Below are 21,031 nucleotides of genomic sequence, written 5' to 3'. Positions count from 1 at the left end.
AAAAAAAAACTAATCATGTGAGCTTTCATCAAGCTGTAATCGTTCTGCTGGTGGAGGGCCCTGCCTCAATGTTGACAGCTGCTGACTGATCATGATGGTGGTTGGCTGCTGGCTGTGGCAATTTCTTAAAATAAGACAACAATGATCTGTACCCCATCAATGAACTCTTCTGCTGTTTGACAGCAGTTTACCCACACTAGAGCTTCTTTCAAAATCAGAGTCAATCTTCTGAAACCCTGCAACTGCTTTATCAACTAAGTTTATGTGATAATCTAAATCCTTTGTTGTCATTTCAACAACATTCACAGTATCTTTACCAGGAACAGATTCATCTCAAGAAACCATTCTACTTTGCTCAACCATAAAAAGCAACTCCTCATCTGTGCAAGTTTTATCACGAGATTGCAGCAATTCAATCTCATCTTCAGGATCTACTTTTTTTTTTTTTTTCTTTTGAGATAAGTCTCTCTCTCTAGTCCAGGATGGAGTGTAATGGTGCAGTCTTGGCCCACTGCAACCTCCACCTCCTGGGATCAAGCAATTCTCGTGCCTCAGCCTCCCACGCACCTGGGATTACAGGTGTGCGCCACCACACCTAGCTAATTTTTGTGTTTTTAGTAAAGGCAGGGTGTCACCATGTTGGCCAGGCTGGTCTTGAACTCCTGGCCTCAACTGATCCATCTGCCTCAGTCTCCCAAAGTGCTGGGATTATAGGCATGAGCCTCCATGCCCGGCCTCATTCAGCTTCCACTACAAATTCTAGTTCTCATGCTATTTCCACCACCACATCTACAATTACTTCCTCCACTAATGTCTTGAACCCTTCACCATCATTCATGAGGGCTGAAATCAGCTTCTTCCAAACTCCGGTTAATAATGCTGTTTTGACCTCCTCCCATGAATTACAAATGTTCATAAGGGCATTGAGAATGGCGAATCCTTTCCAGAAGGCTTTTAACTTACTTTGCCTAGATCGATCAGAGGAATCACTATCTACGGCAGTTATAGCCTTACGAAATGTATTTCTTAAATAGTAAGACTTAAAAGTCAAAATTACTCCTTGATCCACAGGCTGCAGAATGAATACTGTGGTAGCAGGTATGAAAACAACACTCATCTCCTTGTACATCTCCATCAGAGCTCTTGGATGACCAGGTGTACTGGGCAGTAATATTTTAAAAAGAATCATTTCTATGAGCAGAAGGTCTCAACACTAAACTATTCGGTAAACCATGCTGTAAACACATGTGCTGTCATCTGGGCTTTGCTGTTCCACTGATAAAGCACAGGCAGAGTACATTTATCATGATTCTTAAGCACCCTACGAATTTCAGAATAGTAAATGAGCACTGGCTTCACCCTGCAGTCACTAACTGTATTAACTATATTAACAGGAGAGCCAGCCAGCTGTTTTGTCCGCTGTTTCATGTTGCCACCTACATCAATTATCTTAGATCTTCTGGAGAACTTGCTGCAACTTCTCCATCAGCATTTGCAGCTTCACCTTGCACGTTTATGTTATGGAGATGGCTTATTTCCTTAAACCTCATGAGCCAACCTTTACTAGCTTCAAACTTTTCTTCTATTTCCTTATCTCTCTCAGTTCTCATAAAACCGAAAAAGAGTTAGGGCCTAACTCTGGATTGGGCTTTGGCTTAAGGGAATGTTGTAGTTGGTTTGATCTTCTATCCAGACCACTTAAACTTTCTCCACATCAGCAATAAGGCTGTTTTGTGGCCAGGCACGGTGGCTCACACTTGTAATCCCAGCACTTTCAGGGTCTGAGGCAGGTGGATCGCTTGAGCAGTTCAGCCTGGGCAACATAGTGAAACCCTGTCTCCACAAAAAAATATTTTTTAAAAATTAACCAGGCATGGCAGCACATTCTTATGGCCCTAGCTACTTGGGAGGCTGAGGTGGGAGGATCTCTTGAGCCTGTGAGGCAGTGAGCCAAGTTCGAGCTACTGTACTCCAGACTGGGTGAGACAGTGAGACTCTGTCTCAAAAAAAAAAAAGGCTGTTTCACTTTCTTATCATTCCTGTGTTCACTGGAGTAGCACTTTTAATTTCCTTCAAGAACTTTTCCTTTGCATTCACAATTTGGCTGTTTGGTGCAAGAGGCCTAGCTCTCAGCCTTTCTAGGCTTTTCAACATGCATTCCTCACTAAGCCTAATCAGTTCTAACTTTTGATTTAAAGCAAGAGATGTGAGGTTCTTTCTTTCACTTGAACACTTAGCAACCACTATAGGGTTATTAATTGACCTAATTTAAATATTGCTGTGTCTCAAGGAATAGGGAGGTCCAAGGAGAAGGAGAGTTAGAACACACACAACAGTTATCAAACAGGTTCACTCTCATATAGGTACGGTTTGTGGCATCCAAAACAATTACAATAGTAACATCAAAGATCACTGATCACAGATCACCGTAACAGGTATAATAATAATGAACACGTCTGAAGCATTGTGAGAATTACCAAAACGTGAAACAGAGACACGAAGTGACCACATGATGTTGGAAGTGTGGCGCCAAAAGCCTTACTCGGCTCAATGTTGCCACAAACCTTCAATTTGTGTAAAGTGCAATTATCTGTGAAGTGCAATAAAGAAAGCATTATAAGGCCGGGCGCGGTGGCTCAAGCCTGTAATCCCAGCACTTTGGGAGGCCGAGACGGGCGGATCACAAGGTCAGGAGATCGAGACCATCCTGGCTAACACGGCGAAACCCCGTCTCTACTAAAAACACAAAAAATTAGCCGGGCGAGGTGGCGGCGCCTGTGGTCCCAGCTACTCGGGAGGCTGAGGCAGGAGAATGGCGGGAACCCGGGAGGCGGAGCTTGCAGTGAGCTGAGATCCGGCCACTGCACTCCAGCCTGGGCGACAGAGCGAGACTCCGTCTCAAAAAAAAAAAAAAAAAAAAAGAAAGCACTATAAAATGAGGTATGCCTGTACTGACTAATCCAATGTCAAATTCCTCCACCACTGCAAAGGTTCAGCACAGCACAGTACTGAGGTGTCGTAACGATTAATGGTAGAGGACATCTTTTCTCTCTTAGTCTCCAGTTTGCTGCACTAGTTCCTGTTCTGCAGGCCTCTCATGGCGCTACCAATACCATAACCTATCTTCATTTTGAAACGTTTCAGGTTACCACTCCAATTTCTACTACTTTGGTCTCTCATAAATTTCTTTTTCCTTTCTAGTTTCTCCTGTATTTTGAACTTCCATACACAAAAGCTGCCCTTCCACAGGAAAAAAATTACTTTCCTTGCAGTACAAAATGTAACCAGAGCTTGGGAAAACTTCTTTCCTACCAAAACTTTAAAAAGGATGATTTTTTGGTTCTGACCCATTCCATCAACCTAATGGTTTCAAGGGGCTATTCAGATTTTACCTGACTGTATTAATACCCCTTAGTTTGAAAAACAAAAACAAAAACACACCAAACTTATTAGAATAAAGAGTGCATTCTGGAATTCTGTTATTTAGCTATCATCACAGTAACTGACTAGTTTTAATAAATGGGTAAAAATCTTGTCAACGAGAAAGAAAATCACTAGAAGAACTGGTAATTCCATCTTATGAAAGGAAAAAAGGTCTCCAATAAAAAATTATGCTTGAACAGATCTAAAAGAAACAGTTCTTGCCCACACTAATACAGGCTCCTCAGGGCGTTCTATTTTCTAGGCTTGTCACTTGAATACATAGTTAAAGGAGCCTATCAAAACTTAAGGGCATCTATTGCCTTGACACTGAAATAAATGGTGCTTCTGTATTTTCAATTTACATTTGCCCTAGTTTTACATTTTTATTTCCTCCAACATCAAAAAAAAATTTTAGGAATAGAAAAGGCCTAATCATTTTGTCTAAACCTTCAATTTCATACAAGGGATTTCATGAAAGGATAGCTGGTAAATTTTCCCAATTAACAATTAGTACAAGAACCAATATAAACAGCCAAGATTTTATAGCATCCATTATTCTCTATTACAAATAAAATCAGCATATAAATGCAAGACCCAATTCATATTTCTCTGTGTGCAGTTTTTCTGATGACTACTTTACAGAGTTTGAGTAGACAGGAACACAATTCTTATGATATGGTCTCTTTGATCCAGCAATATTCCTAAAGAAGTAAGTATCCCAAGATGTATACACAAGAATATTCTTAAAAAATAATTATCTAAGTAGGAAAAACTGGAACCGAGCTAAATACAAAATAGACAAATTTCACACGCATATGTTGACATGAACAAAATTTCAAGATCTACTGCCAGGTATTAAAAGGAGTGGCAGGAATGGCTGCAAAACTGTACCTATGCTATGATCTCAGGTTAGAATTATATGTACCATTAATTGATTGATTCTCAGTGGTAAGACTTAATGTTATTTTCTTCATATTTTTACATATGAGAAAGAAAAAAATAGCTATTTTAAAACTAATTTGAGCACTATTTAAGCAGCAAGGTTATAATGAAAGACTAACATACAGTTCATGGCAGTATAAATTGCTAAGAGCTTTCTAAAAAGCATTATGACAATATATTTCTGTAAGTTAAAAATGCTCCTACAAACTCACACATACACCCCCCCCAACACACACACACACACACACACACTTCTACCTGCCTATAAGGGGTTTTAGAAGTAATAAGAAATTTCAAAACTGAGTAAAAAAGAACATATTTATTCTAACACCACTATATACCAGGTATGTATTTTTAAACCAAAAATCGTTAGGGGCATGGGAGTAATCATATCATTTAGCCCAGTAACTTACTTATAGGAATATACTCTAAGGAAATAAGAATGTGAAGAAACATTTCATCATAGACCTACAACAGCAAAATATGGGGAACAGTGTAAAAGCCAAATATGGGAATGTTACGTCAATACCCACTGCGCAGCCATTAAAACTTACATAGTTAATGGTATGAGAAAATGCAGTGGAGGAAAAAACAAAACAAAACTACACAGATCTGCATTTCCACTAGGTTAACAAAATACAAAAAAGACTAAAAGACAACCACCCAAAGTATTGATAGTGGCTATCTTTACTCAGGAGGACTATGATCGGGTCTCACTGTGTTGTGCAGGTTGGAGTGTGCTGGCTATTGACAGGCACCAGCACAGAGCACTACAATCTCCAACTCCCGGCCTCAAGGGATCCTCCCATCTCAACAGCTCCGCACCTCACACCATCATGCTCAGCTCTCTTTATTTTTTTCAGACAATGTCTCACTCTGCTGCCTGGGCTAGAGTGTAGTGGCACAATCATAGCTCACTGCAGCCTTGATCTCCCAGACTTAAAACGACCTTCCAGCTTCAGCCTCCCAAGTAGCTGAGGCTACAGGTGTACACCACCATGCGTGGCTAGTTTTAGGGGGTTGTTTTGTTTTGTTTTTATTTTTGTTTTGAGACAGAGTTTTACTCTGTGCCCAGGCTGGAGTGCAGTGGCGCAATCTCTGCTCACTGCAACCTCCACCTCCGAGGTTCAACAAATTATCGTGCCTCAGCCTCCCGAGCAGCTGGCATGCACCACCATGCCCGAAGAATTTTTGTATTTTAGTCGAGATGGGGTTTGGCCATGTTGGCCAGGCTGGTCTCGAACTCCTGACCTCAGATGATCCATCCACCTTGGCCTCCCAAAATGCTGGGATTACAGGCTTGAGCCACTGCAACCAGCCCTGGCAATTTTTTTCATCTTTAGTAGAGATAAGGTCTTGCTCTATTGCCCAGAGGCTGGTCTGAAACGCCTGAGCTCAAGTGATCCTCTTGCCTTGGTCTCCCAAAGTGCTGGAATGACAGGCATGAGCCACCATGCTTGGCACCAGCTCTTGTTTTTAATCATAGATTTTCCAAGCAGTCTTCAATAATGAGACATTACTCCACAAATAAGAAAAATAACTAGCAATTCATAGAGCATCCTACACTGCCTAGATTTTAATTACTTCATGTTATTCTCCACAATCCCTAGGATAAGGCCTAAAATGATGACAGAATGAGTCAGACACAGAGAGAAGTATGTGAGAGAGAAAAGCAGATAGATATACACACACAGAGGAATTGGGGGAGAGGTTAAAGAGAGACATCCACAGCCATGCCACAAAAAAGTCAGAGTTCGTTTTGTTTTTGAGACGGGGTCTTACTTTGTCACCCAGGCTGGAGTACAGTGGTGCAATCTTGATTCATTGCAACCTCTGCCTATGGGGCTCAAGGGATCCTCCCACCCTCAGCCTCCCAAGCAGCTGGGACCACAGGTGTGCACCACCATACCTAGCTAACTTTCATATTTTAGGTATTTTGTATTTTTTCACCATGTTGCCCAGGCTGGCACAGAGTTATCACTTCCATATTTTAAAGTTTTCATAGAACAAGGCTGCTCACAGAAAACAATTTCATATAGTCAAGAAATTTATCAACCTTCAAAAAAAAAAAAAAAAGGTGGGGGGCTAGGTGCAGTGGCTCACACCTGTAATCCCAGAACTTTGAGAGGCCGAGCAGATGGGATCACTTGAGGCCAGGAGTTTGAGACCAACCTGGCCAACATGGTGAAACCCCGTCTCTACTAAAAATACAAAATTTAGCTGGGTGTGGTGGCGCACATTTATAATTCCAGCTACTAGGGAGGCGGAGGTGCAGTCAGTTGAGACTGCACCACTGCATTCCAGCCTACGTGATAGAGCAAGACTCTGTCAATAAATAAATAAATAAGAAAAAAAAGTATTGCTTATTTATGCCCTTGAAAAATAAAAATAATTTTTAAAATTTTTAAGTAGTAAAATGCTAACTAAAAGCTAAAGATACGTGGTCAAAAATAAACACAGCATCGAGTTGTATACATTAAATATATACAGACTTGCATGTCAATCATAACTTTAGTTTTAGAAAAGAAAAAAAAGCATGATATGTTTGGCTTTCTTCAAACGTGAGAAAAATAAAAGAAAATCTTAGCCAACTCTTAATAAAAAATAAAATGGCTGGGCATGGTGGCTCATACCTAGAATCCAGCACTTTAAGAGGCCAAGGCAGAAGGACTGTTTGAGCCCAGGAGTGTAAGACCAGCCTGGACAACATAGTGAGACTCTGTCTCTACAAATAATTTTTTTTTTTTAATTAGCCAGGCATGGTGGCTCATGCCTGTGGTCCCAGCTACTCTGGAGGCTGTGGTGGGAGGATCACCTGAGCTCAAGAGGTCGAGGTTGCAGTGAGCTGAGATTGTGCCACTGTACTCCACTCTGGGCAACAGAGAGAGATCCTGTCCCAAAAAATTAACTAATTAATTAAATTAAATAAGCACAGGGAAAGTAGAAATAAATCTAAATGCAGCCAGGTGCAGTGGCTCACACCTGTTAATCCCAGCACTTTGGGAGGCTGAGGTAGGCAGATCACCTGAGGTCAGGAGTTTGAGACCAGCCTGTTCTGGCCAACATGGTAAAACCCCATACAAAATACAAAAATTAGCCATGTGTGGTGGTGGACGCCTGTAATCCCAGCTACTTGGGCGGCTGAGGCAGGAGAATGGCTTGACAGGAGGCGGAGATTGCAGTGAGCCAAAATCGCGTCACTGCACTCCAGCCTGGTTGACAGAGCAAGACTCCTCCTCAAAAAAAAATCTAAATGCAACTACTGTACCATATTACACTGTTCTTTAAGTGTACTATTATATTAATCTACTGGTTCTCTAATTTATATATTAAAACACTAGCAAAAATTCTATTAGCAATTCATTCTTTTGTTTGTTTTGCTTTTTAAATTTAGAGATGGCGCCTCACTATGTTGCCTAGACTGGTCTCGAACTGCTGGGCTCAAACAATCCACCCACCTTGGCCTCCCAAAGTACGGGGATTACAGGCATGAGCCACCGTGCCTGGCCAAATTATCAGACTTTGGTGATGAATGTAAGGAGTATTTTTTTCTTAAATCCTTTAAATATAAAATTACTTTATGATTAACTTTCTAGTAATCCACAGAAAAATACTATACACGGTTTTACAATTCTTATTAAAATTTCAAACTTAAGATAAAATTCAATATAATTAACATATTTTACATGATGAAACTAAACAAGGTAATACCAGTTACTACAATGAAAAAAGCAGCAGTCAAAGGTTTAAATTTATTTACATGAAGTAGAGTTTCTCTTACTGCTTACCAGGATTATGATGAGTTGCAGATTCTCCATTCTGAAATACGTCTCCTGCCACATTCATTCTACCAGGATTAAAAGGTCCTACTCCAGTCTTGGTCTGTGAAGTTAAAGATGGGGTGTACGTTTGTATATTAACACCAAAATTACTTGACTGCAGTCCGTTAGAGACATCTCCCAAGTTGGTATTCTGCAGTGATGTTACATGTGTAATCATTAAGTTCATATCTCGCCCGTCAGTATTTTCTAATTGGCCATCATTCACAGAGCTTACACCTGTTTCTAAAGTTGTAACATTAGCAATCTGAATTTCAGAGTCTGGTTCTGTGGTGATACCACTATTACCCATTCCTGCATTTACCTTACTTCTTGAAAAACTGGAAGTGGAGAAATCCACATCATTGGTTCTGTTTTTAGTCTCAGGAGGTCTTCGTTCAATAAAATTAGAGGAATTTTTCTCTTGCCCTTGATTTGTTTCCATGTCCTCTTCATCATCAATGACAATTGTCTCACTTACACTTCCCTTCTGAGATGCCAACTCTTTTGAGGAAGGAGTAATTTTGGAATCATTTCCTTGTAGTTCTTCATTTTTTGATGATGTAAATGTTATGGTTCTTTGATCAGCTACCACTGGTACAGAAGGTGGGGGAGGTTGTACAGGTTCGATAAAAACAACATCATCATCATCTTCCACTGACGAGTTCTGAAACTTATTAGATCTAGACACTAAAGGATTAGCTGGACCACTAAATGAGTTTCCTACATTCGTGAGACTGGTTGCCATGGCCGTACTCCCTAATAAAACAGGAGTCTGATCAGTCAATTCTAATCCTCCCACTGAACTTGTGTCCATGCCAAAGAGCCTGTTAGGAAGATAGAAATAAGAATTAAAACGTCAGTATGACTTTTTATGTTACTCTAACTGAAACCACTGATTTAAAGGGTACTTTTATTTTATTTTTATTCTAAATGAAGTGACTCTTATCTAACATTCAGGAAATTATGTGATATCCATTCTGTGATCTCATTCATTAATCATTTCATACAGTTCACATGTTAACTTTTGCAGGATAACAAGGAAGGCAATTATCCAACTTTTATTGGATAATGAATCATATGCAATATATTCATGGTAATCACATGCAATATATTCCTACCACCACCACCACCACCTCCTTTCAGGGGTACATTATTTACTCCATAAACTTTAACACTAAAAATATGGATAAATCCTCCCAAACATCTGAACAGGAAAAAAAAAAAAATCAAAATTTGACAAAAAATAATTACTTCATTATACACTTATCCCATTTACTCACTGTATCATACAAAGTCACATGCTATAATCCTTTCCCTTACCTCATCTTTTTTGGGGGGTGGGGAAGGACAGGGTCTCGTTCTGTCACCCAGGCGGGAGTGCAGCGTTGTGATCATGGCTCACTACAGCCTCGACATCCCAGGTTAAGGCGATCCTCCCACCTCCAACTAGCTGGGACTACAGGCCATTGCCACCACACCTGGCTAATTTTTTTTAATGTTTTTTGGTACAGATGAAGTCTCATTATGTTACCCAGGCTGGTCTCAAAATTCCTAGGCTCAAGAGATCCCCTGACCTTGGCCTCAGCCTCCCAAAGTGCTGGGATTACAGGCATGGGCCATTGTGCCTGGCCATCTTATCTTTTTTTAACCCACTTTTCTCATATTCTCTGGCTTCCATTAATTGTACAATTAAATCTTTCTGAAAATTTTAATCTTTCTTGACCCTATCCAGAAAGCATAAATTCTTTTGTTGCCAGGTACCATGCTGTGTGCTTTATATCCCAGTAGCAGGCTGCATAAAGGTCACCAAAGGTATCAGGTCCCCATCCCTGGAACCTATAAATGTTGTCTTACATGGAAAAAGGGACTTTGCAGATACGATTAACGTTAAGGATTTTCAAGTGAGATTATATGGGATTACCTGGGTGGGTCACAAATGCACTCACAAGTACCCTTATAAAAGACATGCAGAGGGAGACTACAGGTGAAAGAGAAGGCAGCGTGACCATTGGGAGGCTGAGGTGGGCAGATCGCTTGAGCCCAGGAGTTTGAGACCAGCCTGCGCAACATGACGAAACCCCATCTCTACAAAAAATACAAAAATTAGCCAGGAATGGTGGCACGTGCCTGTAGTCCCAACCACTCAGGAGGCTGAAGAGGAGAATCATCTGAGGCCGGGAGTTTGAGGCTGAAGCCAGCCATGATTGCGCCACTGCGTTCCAGCCTGGGCTACAGAGTGAGACCCTGTCTCAAAATGGAAAAAAAAAAAAAGAAAAAGAAAAAGAAAAGAAAAGAAAATTCTGGCTTACAGATGCTAACTCTCTTGCCCAAGTCACATAACTAGGTTGAATACCCAGGTCTCTAAAACTCAAGAGTTCAAAACTCATCATTGTGCTATATTCAACTAATATTTTCTAAGCACCTCCTATATGCCATGCTGTGCTGAAGCCAAAGAAAATAGCAGAGTTAAGAAGATAACCTCAGGCCAGACACAATGGCTCATACCTGTAATCCTAGCATTTTGGGAGGCTGAGGTGGGAGGACTGCTTAAGCCCAGGAATTCGAGACCAGCATGAGCAACATAACAAGACCTCAAATCTACTAAATACTAAAATTTAAAAATCAGCCAGTCATGGTGGTGCACATCTGTAGTCCTGGCTACTTAGGAGGCTGAGGCAGGAGGATCACTTGAGCCCAGGAGTTCGAGGTTGCAGTGAGCTATGATTGTGCCACTATATTCCAGCCTGGGCAACAGAGCAAACTCTGTCTCAAAAGAAAACACATACACACACACACACACACACACACACACACAGAGACAGAGAGAGAGAGAGAGAGAGAAAATTTCTAGAACAAAGTTACTGAGCAAATGGAGATGAGATAGATCATCAGGTGGTAATATCACTAATTCTGAATAAGAACCACTTTGATCTCACAGATCAAACTTGGGGGGCGAAATGCAAGGGGAACCAACTAGAAAAGGAAAAACTGAAGGGTAAGTATAGACTACAGATTAATTTGTAGATAGGATGAATAGGAAGTTGAAGTGGCTTATATACAGTGGTTTGGTCAAATTTTCATAGTGTACTATCTGAAAAGATGAGGAGATACTGGCTATATAGTTCTTAAAGACTGGTTTAAAAACACTTCATTTAAAAGCCTCTGCAAGGATAAAAAAGAGACTAATATGTATTGCTTTGATTTACAGATGACAGTGTTAGAGGCATTTTTCACTGTACATCTTGTAGCATTTTCTTAATTTTGGATCACGTGATTTATCACTTTTTTAAAAAACTAAATTTAAAAAATTTTAAACAGAATAACAGTGAAGAGATAAGTGAAGAGATAACTAGTTTGGTGATCAGAGAACATCTCTTTAAGCAAGTGACATTTACACTGAAATATGAAATGATAAGAAAGATTCAGCTGTGAGAAAACTGGGGACGGGATATTCCAGGCAAAGAAAACAGCTTCTGCAAAGCCTAGAGGGAATGAAGTTGGCCAATCCAAGCTGCAGAATAAAGCCAATGTGGCAGATCAAAGTAGGAAGCAAAGAGGAGGATAAAATGAGATAAACAGGCAGAGAACAACACATCAAGGCCAACTAGCTAATACATTAATTACATTTAACAGATTTACAGAGCACCTAGTATGCACAAGATACTTTCAAGGCACAAGGGAAAAATCAGTAATCAAAACAGGTAAACAGCCCTGCCTAAGCTTAGAAAGCATTAATTCTAACTAAAGGTGAAAGTTTGGATTTTACTGGAACAGGAAACACTGCTATGTTTTCAGCAAAGAGGTGATACAATCTCAGGTTTTAAATAGATCACTGCGGCTGCTATGTGGGAACAAGAGACAAAAACTGGAAGCCAAGAAACAAACTAGATGGCCATTGAAATGGTCCAAGTGAGAGATGACAGTGGCTGAAAAAAGGGTGAAAAAAATCTACAAGGTATACTGATGACTTTAAAAAGTTACAGAACACTCATGGAGATCGAGAAGAAGGATGCTTAGCAAAGGCTCAGAAGGGTAGTGGTGAGGTGGGAGGTTAATGGGCACAAAAAAATAGAACAAGACCTATTATTTGATAGCACAACAGGGTGACCATAGTCAATAATAATCTAATTGTGCATTTTAAAATAACTAAGAGTATAACTGGATTATTTGCAACACAAAGGATAAATAGTTGAAGGGATACTCCATTCTCCATGCGATTATCACACAATGCATGCCTGTATCAAAACATCTCATGTAGCGGGCAGAGGCTGAGGCAGGCGGATCACTTGAGGTCTGGAGTTAGAGACCAGTCTGGCCAACATGGTGAAACCCCATCTCTACTAAAAATACAAAGATTAGCTGGGCATGGTAGCGTGCACCTGTAATTCCAGCTACTCAGGAGGCTGAGGCATGAAAATCGCTTGAACCTAGGAGGTGGAGGTTGCAGAGAGCTGAGACTGTACCACTGCACTCCAGCCTGGGTAATAGATGGGGTGAGACTCTGTCTCAAAAACAAAACAAAACAAAAACAAAAACAATCTCATGTAACTCATAAATATACCTACAATGTACCTACAAAAAAACCTACAATGTACACACAAAAATTTAAAAAAGTTATAGAACACAAAGAAAATTACTACTGTGATGTTATGCATATCCCAAAAACCTATATATACGATATTTTCCCTGAAGTATATATATTTATACACAAATTCATGGGGAAAAAAAAAACTCCTGAGAGGATCACATCATGCTGATAGAAGCAGTTTGCTGGGAAGGACAGAAGTTTAGGTAGGGGGCTGAGTGGTCAACCACACGCACTTTGGATTCTGCTTTAATCTAGGGTTTCACGCAGCTAAGCACCTGACTGAGTAAAGGAAGGAAAAGGAGTCAGTAGCAGAAGATGATATACAGTTGGCAAAACTCTAGTCAAAGATGCAATCTCCAGATACAAAAAGAGATGCAGAATAAGCACTTTTCACAGACATCAAATAAGGGTACACTAACTTTTTAATGAAACATTGAAACATTTAAATAATTTGTCTTTTCTTTTTTTTTTTTTTTTTGAGATAGAGTCTGTCACCCAGGCTGGAATGCAGTGGCGCGATCGATCTCGGCTCACCGCAACCTCCATCTCCTGGGTTCAAGCGCTTCTCCTGCCTCAGCCTCCAGAGTAGCTGGGACTCCAGGCATGCACCACCACGTCCAGATAATTTTTTGTATTTTTAGTAGAGACGGGGTTTCACCATGTTAGCCAGGATGGTCTCGATCTCTTGACCTCATGATCCACCCACCTCGGCCTCCCAAAGTGCTGGGATTACAGGTGTGAGCCACCACACCCAGATGTAACTTGTCTTTTCACTGAATCTCTAAGACCTAACACAATGCTTGAGCACAGAGTAGACAAATGTCCCAAATATCTGCAGAAAGACCAGAACCCAAAGCCAATTATGTTCACTTTAACTATCAAAGTTATTTTTAAGTAACAGCATTATTTAATTATCAAAGTATACACTCTAGCCCTTTAGTTTATATATACTGTATTATTCTCTGACGATTAAGTGTCCTCACTAAACCAAGTTCTAGTGTCAGACGGGCACTTTTCCACCACTCAACAAAATAAGAAAATGAAGTATTTTCAAAAACATACGATATTTTACAGAATGCCAAGGTGTTATTTTATTCTCACATAACTGTGACAATCCCTTTGAGTTAAAAAACAGATTTTTTTTCTATAATAAAACAGCAGCTCACAAATTAATTAAAACTGCCCAAAGTCCCAAGACAGTATAGGATTCAAACACTATATACACAGAGCTCGATTTCAAAACCAGTCTCCACTGGTCTCAGAGAAAGAGCTGTGTATCTACCTGCTGTCAGATAAAAGACATGCTGTGACTGGAAAATGGCAAAAGATACATTTATAACTACTTGAAAGAAAATGGGCTGGGTGCGGTGGCTCACGCCTGAAATCCCAACACTTTGGGAGGCTGAGGCGAGAGGATTGTTTGAGCTCTGGAGTTCAAGCCCAGCCTGGGCAACATAGTGAAACCCCGTCTCTACTAAAATACAAAAATTAGGCTGGGCACGGTGGCTCACGCCTGTAACCCTAGCACTTTGGGAGGCTGAGGCAGGCAGATTGTCTGAGCTTATGAGTTCGAGACCAGCCTGGCCAACACGACAAAACCCCATCTCTCCTACAAATATATATATATATATATATGTATACAAAAAATCAGCTGGGGGGCCGGGTGCAGTGGCTCACGCCTGTAATCCCAGCACTTTGGGAGGCCCAGGTGGGCATATCACGAGGTCAGGAGTTTGAGACCAGCCAGGCCAAAATAGTGAAACCCCATCTCTACTAAAAATCAAAAAATTAGCCAGGCGTGGTGGCGGGCGCCTTTAATCCCAGCTACTTGGGAGGCTGAGGCAGGAGAATTGCTTGAACCTCGGAGTTGGAGTCTGCAGTGAGCTGAGATTGCACCACTGCACTCCAGCCTGGGCGATGGTGCGAGACTCTGTCTCAAGAAAAAAAATAAGAGCTGCATTATTTATTTACATTATTGTTTAATATTTAATTTCATTTTGCTTAATAGTTGTGAATATTTAAATCCTGACCTCTACCATTTTCTTGCTGTGGTTTTAAGCAGTTTACTTAACTGTTGAGGATTTTTTTTTTTTTTGAGACGGAGCCTTGCTCTGTTGCCCAGGATGGAGGCTGGAGTACAGTGGCACGATCACAGCCCACTGCAACCTCCGTCTCCCAGGTTCAAGCAATTTTCCTGCCTCAGCCTCCCAAGTAGCTGGGATTACAAGCATGAGCCACCATGTCCGGCTAATTTTTTTGTATTTTTAGTAGAGATGGGGTTTCACCATGTTGGCCAGATTGGTCTCAAACTCCTGACCTCAAGTGATCCACCTGCCTCAGCCTCCCAAAGTGCTGGGATTACAGGTGTGAGCCACCGTGCCCTGCTGAGGATATTTTTTTAATCTATACAATTGATAGAAAAATGATTCTACTTTAAGGGTCTGCTATAGTGTTTGACATGAATATTTGGTCCACAATAACCATTAAAAGAAAGTTTAGCTATTACTGATGACAGTACTTGTATTTAAAAATTTTTAATTGAATTAGTTATGATAATTTTGAATGAAAATGTTATTCAGTATATTGCAATTTTTAAAACTTTCTGTAATGGAAATGCTTAAAAAATTGTTTTTCAAATTTATTTAAAAGTAACTAAAGGACTTACCTGAAACTTTCTCCTTAGTATATCTTATTTTTGCTATAAACAAGCTCTCCCTATTAAGGAAGTGTCTTAAGAGTAATGATGTTTATATTTTAATTTTTGAAATAATATCTTAGGATAGGGAGTAGTAATCTACAGGTCTTTGGATAAAGTTAATAATCACCCTTCTCTTTTTTTGTTTTTGTTTGTTTTTCTTCTGAGATGGCGATCTTTCTATGTTGCCCATGCTGGACTCCTGGGCTCAAGTGATTCTCCTGTCTGTGTAGCTAGGACTGTAGCTGTATGCTGGGTTAAGCTTTTAAACAGAATTATCCATTTTCTTTTTCTTTCTTTCTTTTTTTCTTTATTTGGAGACAAGAGTCTGGCTCTGTTGCCTAGGCTGGAGTGCAGTGGTGCGATCTAGGCTCACTGCAACCTCCAACTCCTGGACTCAAGGGATCCTCCTGTCTCAGACTCCTGAGTAACTGGGACCTCAGGCACACGCCACATGCCAGGCTAATTTTTTTGTATTTTTTTTGCAGAGACAGGGTTTCGCCATGTTGCACTGGACTGGTCTCAGCTGAACTCCCAAGCTCAAGCAACCTGCCTGCCTCAACCTTCTGAGTACCTGGGATCACAGGCGCATGCCATTACACCTGGCTTTTTTATTTATTTATTTATTTTTTTATTTTTTTAATTTTTTTTTTGAGACAGACTCTCTCTCTGTTGCCCAGACTGGAGTGCAGTGGCACAATCTCGGTTCACTGCAACCTCAGCCTCCCGGGTTCAAGTAATTCTTGTGCCTCAGCCTCCCGAGTAGCTGGGACTACAGGCGCCCACCACCACTCCTGGCTAAATTTTTTTTTTTTCTTTTTGAGACCAAGTCTCGCTCTGTCACCCAGGCTGGAGTGCAGTGGCATGATCTCATCTCACTGCAACCTCTGTCTCCTGGGTTCAAGCAATTTTCTGCCTCAGACTCCTGAATAGCTGGGATTACAGGCGTCACTGTGCCCGGCCACAGCTCTTATGTTTTAAAAAAACATAACCATTCAACAAAACAACCAAATCAACATTCAAAATACACAAGATTCAAAAGAAACAGCAAACCCAAAGTACCAACCTACAATGGGATTTTTAAAAAAATGAATGGGGCCGGGCATGGTAGCTCACACATGTAATCCCAGTACTTTAGGAGGCAGAGGCAGGCAGATCACTTGTGTCTAGGAGTTAGAGACCAGCCCTGGTGACTGAGTGAAATCCTGACTCTATGAAAAATACAAAAACTGGCTGGGCGCAGTGGCTCACGCCTATAATCCCAGCATTTTGGGAGGCCGAGGTGGGCGGATCACAAGGTCTGGAGATCGAGACCATCCTGGCTAACATGGTGAAACCCCGTCTCTACTAGAAATACAAAAAAAAAAAAAAATTAGCTGGGCGTGGTGGTGGGTGTCTGTAGTCCCAGCTACTCGGGAGGCTGAGGCAGAAGAATGGCGTGAACCCGGGAGGCAGAGCTTGCAGTGAGCCGAGATCTCACCACTGCACTCCAACCTGGGAAACAGCAAGACTCTGTCTCAAAAAAAAAAAAAAAAATTAGTTGGGCATGGTGGTGCACATCTGTAGTCCCAGCTACTTCGGGGGCTGATCGCTTGAGCCAGGGAAGCAGAGGTTGCTGTTAAGCAGAGATGATGCCACTACGCTCCAGCCTACACAAGACAGTGAAACCCTGTCTCAACAACAACAACAAAAAACAATGAAGCTGAACTTGTAGTTAACATTCACTTGTCATAAGGGAAGTACCTGATCAACATAATGATTTTCACAGAAATGAGATAACAGCTCAGCCCAAATCTACAGATATTATAAAATGTGCAGGCTTTTAATATATAAGTTATTTGGTTCCTTTGTTTTGGCATACTTAGAAGAAAACCACTTCCGGGGCAGAAAAGCTAGAACTGACTTCACAGTTCCCTCTGGTGGCTGCTATGTGTCAATTCAGTCTCCTTAGAAGAAAGTTTCTTTACCACAGTTAGATCCCTGCAGCAATCTACTTCTGAAAACAGAATAACCATTCAACTATGACAGCTATTTTAAAATCAGACTGTAAATAATATTAGTCACTTCTATACATCACAGAAATAATGTTTCAACCAGAAAACATCTACTTAGTCCTTTAAAGAAAGGTAATCCAATTAGAAGTTGATCACTTCTCCATTATCAAGGTAAAATCTACTCCATGTAGCCGCCACTCTTCTACCTCCAGTCAATTCTAACTAGCTATTTAATACTAAACAAATAACTTATCTGAATTTCCGTTTTACCACAGTAAATGGTATAAAAACGGTTCACATGGCTTTTCTTCTAATTCAAAGATACAACTGGATGTGAAAACCACTTAGCACACTCCTAAATACTTACCTAACTCCTAAACAATTACCAGACAACTGATGCTTGTACCTCGGAATTTCAGTAAGTTTCCAATTAATTTTTAAGCTGTCTTGTGATACTCCACATTATAAATCATAAATGCTTTCAGTTCTATTTGGTCTTTATTTTGATTCAGTGAGAATTAATTAACAGAACAATTGATGTTGTCATGAAAAAACAATGAAAAGGTGATAGTTAAAATATAAATGTTCATATATTTGTATCAAGAAAATATTAGTACTTGCTGAAAAAGGCTGATGAACCTTCAAAAAACAAAATCACAAAGAAAGCTCTTCAAAGTGCTTCAACAAAAATATTCATCATCATCTCCCTTACAAGCCTACCTAAATGCTTTCTAAATATCGTTAAAGAATTACAAAGAAAGCTCAGGTGAACTCTTTTTTACAGCAAAGAGTATTATAAGTCAGTATGTATTCATGGTACTTACAATAGTTCTGAGTTAATATGACAGATTTAAAACATTAAGAATAAAAATTCCTGGCCAGGCACAGTGGCTCACGCCTGTAATCCCAGCACTTTAGGAGGCCATGGCGGGCAGATCTCTTGAGCCCGCAGTTGGAGACCAGCCTGGGCAACAGGGAGAAACCCCAATTCTACAAAAAATAGGAAAATTAGATGGGCATAGTGATGCACGCCTGTGGTCCCAGCTACGGGACTGAGGCGGGAGGAGCACTGGAGCCAAGGAGGTCGAGGCTGCAGTGAGCCAAGATTGCACCACTGCACACGAGCCTGGGCAAGACAGCGAGACTCTATCTCAAAAAAGGAAAAAAAAAAAAAAAAGAATAAAAATTCCTAATAAAATAGGAAGAAGGAATTATAGGAAAAATTATTAAAAGCATTATCAGTAAAGTCAAGAATAAGACAAGAACATTGGCCGGGCGCGGTGGCTCAAGCCTGTAATCCCAGCACTTTGGGAGGCCGAAACGGGTGGATCACGAGGTCAGGAGATCGAGACCATCCTGGCTAACACGGTGAAACCCCGTCTCTACTAAAAAATACAAAAAACTAGCCGGGTGAGGTGGCGGGCGTCTGTAGTCCCAGCTACTCGGGAGGCTGAGGCAGGAGAATGGCGTGAACCCGGGAGGCGGAGCTTGCAGTGAGCTGAGATCCGGCCACTGCACTCCAGCCTGGGTGACAGAGCGAGACTCCGTCTCGAAAAAAAAAAAAAAGACAAGAACATTCTTCTACTATTACCATATAGCACTGTTACAGAAGTAACAGCCAATGCGATTACATAAAAAAGAAATGAAGAAATATACAAATGTGAGGCCGGGCACGGTGGCTCATGCCTGTAATCCCAGCACTTTGGGAGGCCGAGGTTAGGCGGATCATCTGAGGTCAGGAGTTTGAGACCAGCCTGGCCAACATGGCAAAACCCCATCTCTACTAAAAGTACAAAAATTAGCCGGGCATGGTGGCGCACGCCTGTAATCCCAGCTACTCGGGAGGCTGAGGCAGGAGAACTGCTTGAACCTGGGAGGCAAAGGTTGCAGTGAGCCGAGACTGTGCCACTGCACCCCATCCTGGGTGATGGAATGAGACTCCGTCTCAAAAAAAAAAAAAAAAAAATGAAAGTGGGGAAAATATTATATACAAATTATAAAATTCTTTACCCCAAAGACCCAAAAGATTTACCTGAAAAACTATTATAGACGGTGAGTTTATACAGTAAAATAACTGTATCTACATAACAAATTAATATGTAGAAATCAGTCAACTGAATGGCCATAAAATTTTGCTCCCATCCAAAGGTCAACTAAACCTACAATAAGGGTGTTTTTAGAAAAAAGGACAAACCTACAAGGAAGGGGAGACAACAAAGAATTCAAGCACACTAAAATTTTGGAAGAGGGAAGGCAGATAAGCATGGATTAGTTGTAACTGACTTAGCAGGCCTGAAAAAGGTAACACTGAACCCACAGGAAGCAAAGTTTTGAAATGAACAAATTACAAAAGAAACTGCAGTTAACATTCACTTGTCAAGGTAGGAAGCATCTTCATCAACATAACAATTTTCAGAGGAATGAGGCAACAGTTCAAAATAGAAACCAACAGGTTCAGGAACCACTGAAAGTAATGGCAAAAACTGCAATTACTTTTGCACCAACCTAATAGCAGCCATCTCTTCCCCAAAGGGGATGATGTACTTAGGGCAGCTAATGTTTGGGAGACTGAGGAAAACAGATCACTTTAGGTCAGGAGTTGGAGACCAGCCTGGCCAATATGGTGAAACCCCATCTCTACTAAAAATACAAGAATTAGCCAGGCATGGTGGCGTGTGCCTGTAATCTCAGCTACTCAGGAGGCTGAGGCATAAGAATCACCTGAACCTGGGAGGCAGAGGTGGCAGTGAGCCGAGATCAGGACACTGCACTTCAGTCTGGGTGACAGAGTGAGACTCTGTCTCCAAAAAAACAAAACAAAACAAAACAAAACAAGACAGCTAACAGACAACTCAGTGAAAACTATTGAAAAGCAATTAGAAACCTACATTTCCTTTCCCATCCAAATAAATCCACAAGTTTAACCTGTGGAGAAAGTACAAGATCGACTCTGGACAGGAAGATATCAGGCACAGTTCAGGGGCGAGCCCCTTATTTCAGCTGAACCTGAGATAGAAAATAAACTGATACATACTCAACTCAGTACTGGTGCTGAGACCTAACCTCCACCTAAAACTGCAAGTCACACATCTCCCTATTCAGGAAATTGGAAGGCTCTTTCTGGAAACATGATTTCATAAAAAGATACCCAAGAATGGAGATTTCCCAACAAACATCCCCCCAGATCATCCCTTAATGAAGTGTGGTATCAACAGTGTACTGTGACCCCCAACAGCTCAGAGTGTCCACACAGCTTTTAGACATGCATTCTTAACCATGAACAGACAACCAAGGACTACCTGACAGATGAGTAAAGACATGAAAGATATCTTCATGATGAAAAAAAACGGGATGAAAAACTCAAGTTGGTAGAAATGGTAACTATCTAAGGGGAAAAAACATCTTAAGAAAATAATATATTCAGAGAGATAAGAAAAGATATCCACAAAATATGAACAGAATGCTAGGAAAAAATTCGTACCTACAGGAGGAAAAAGGTTAAAAATATGACTGCAGAAACTTAAAATCCAATAGAGGAAAATACCATTTCCCATCTACTGAAACCAGG

The 21,031-nt window shown here is 40.8% G+C and overlaps 1 protein-coding gene across 7 annotated transcripts in view; it reads right to left on the bottom strand.

The window, feature by feature from the left end:
* Positions 1-21,031, bottom strand: part of LOC105490285 (zinc finger MYM-type containing 2) — a 127,594-nt gene that overhangs the window by 85,309 nt on the left and 21,254 nt on the right. For 6 of the 7 annotated variants that reach the window (XM_071081582.1, XM_011755768.3, XM_011755765.3 and 3 more), the window contains one exon: positions 8,154-9,010. In XM_071081582.1, the coding sequence (XP_070937683.1) occupies positions 8,154-9,000 (847 nt within the window). In that variant the 5' untranslated portion in view covers positions 9,001-9,010. The remainder of the gene's footprint in view (positions 1-8,153; positions 9,011-21,031) is intronic. The other variant, XM_071081584.1, reaches the window with a different exon arrangement.

Source organism: Macaca nemestrina, chromosome 16 (assembly GCF_043159975.1).
Source record: "Macaca nemestrina isolate mMacNem1 chromosome 16, mMacNem.hap1, whole genome shotgun sequence".
NCBI classification, from domain to species: Eukaryota; Metazoa; Chordata; class Mammalia; order Primates; family Cercopithecidae; genus Macaca; species Macaca nemestrina.
Note: the sequence above shows the minus strand (reverse complement) of the source record. Positions and strands in the feature narration are given on the sequence as shown.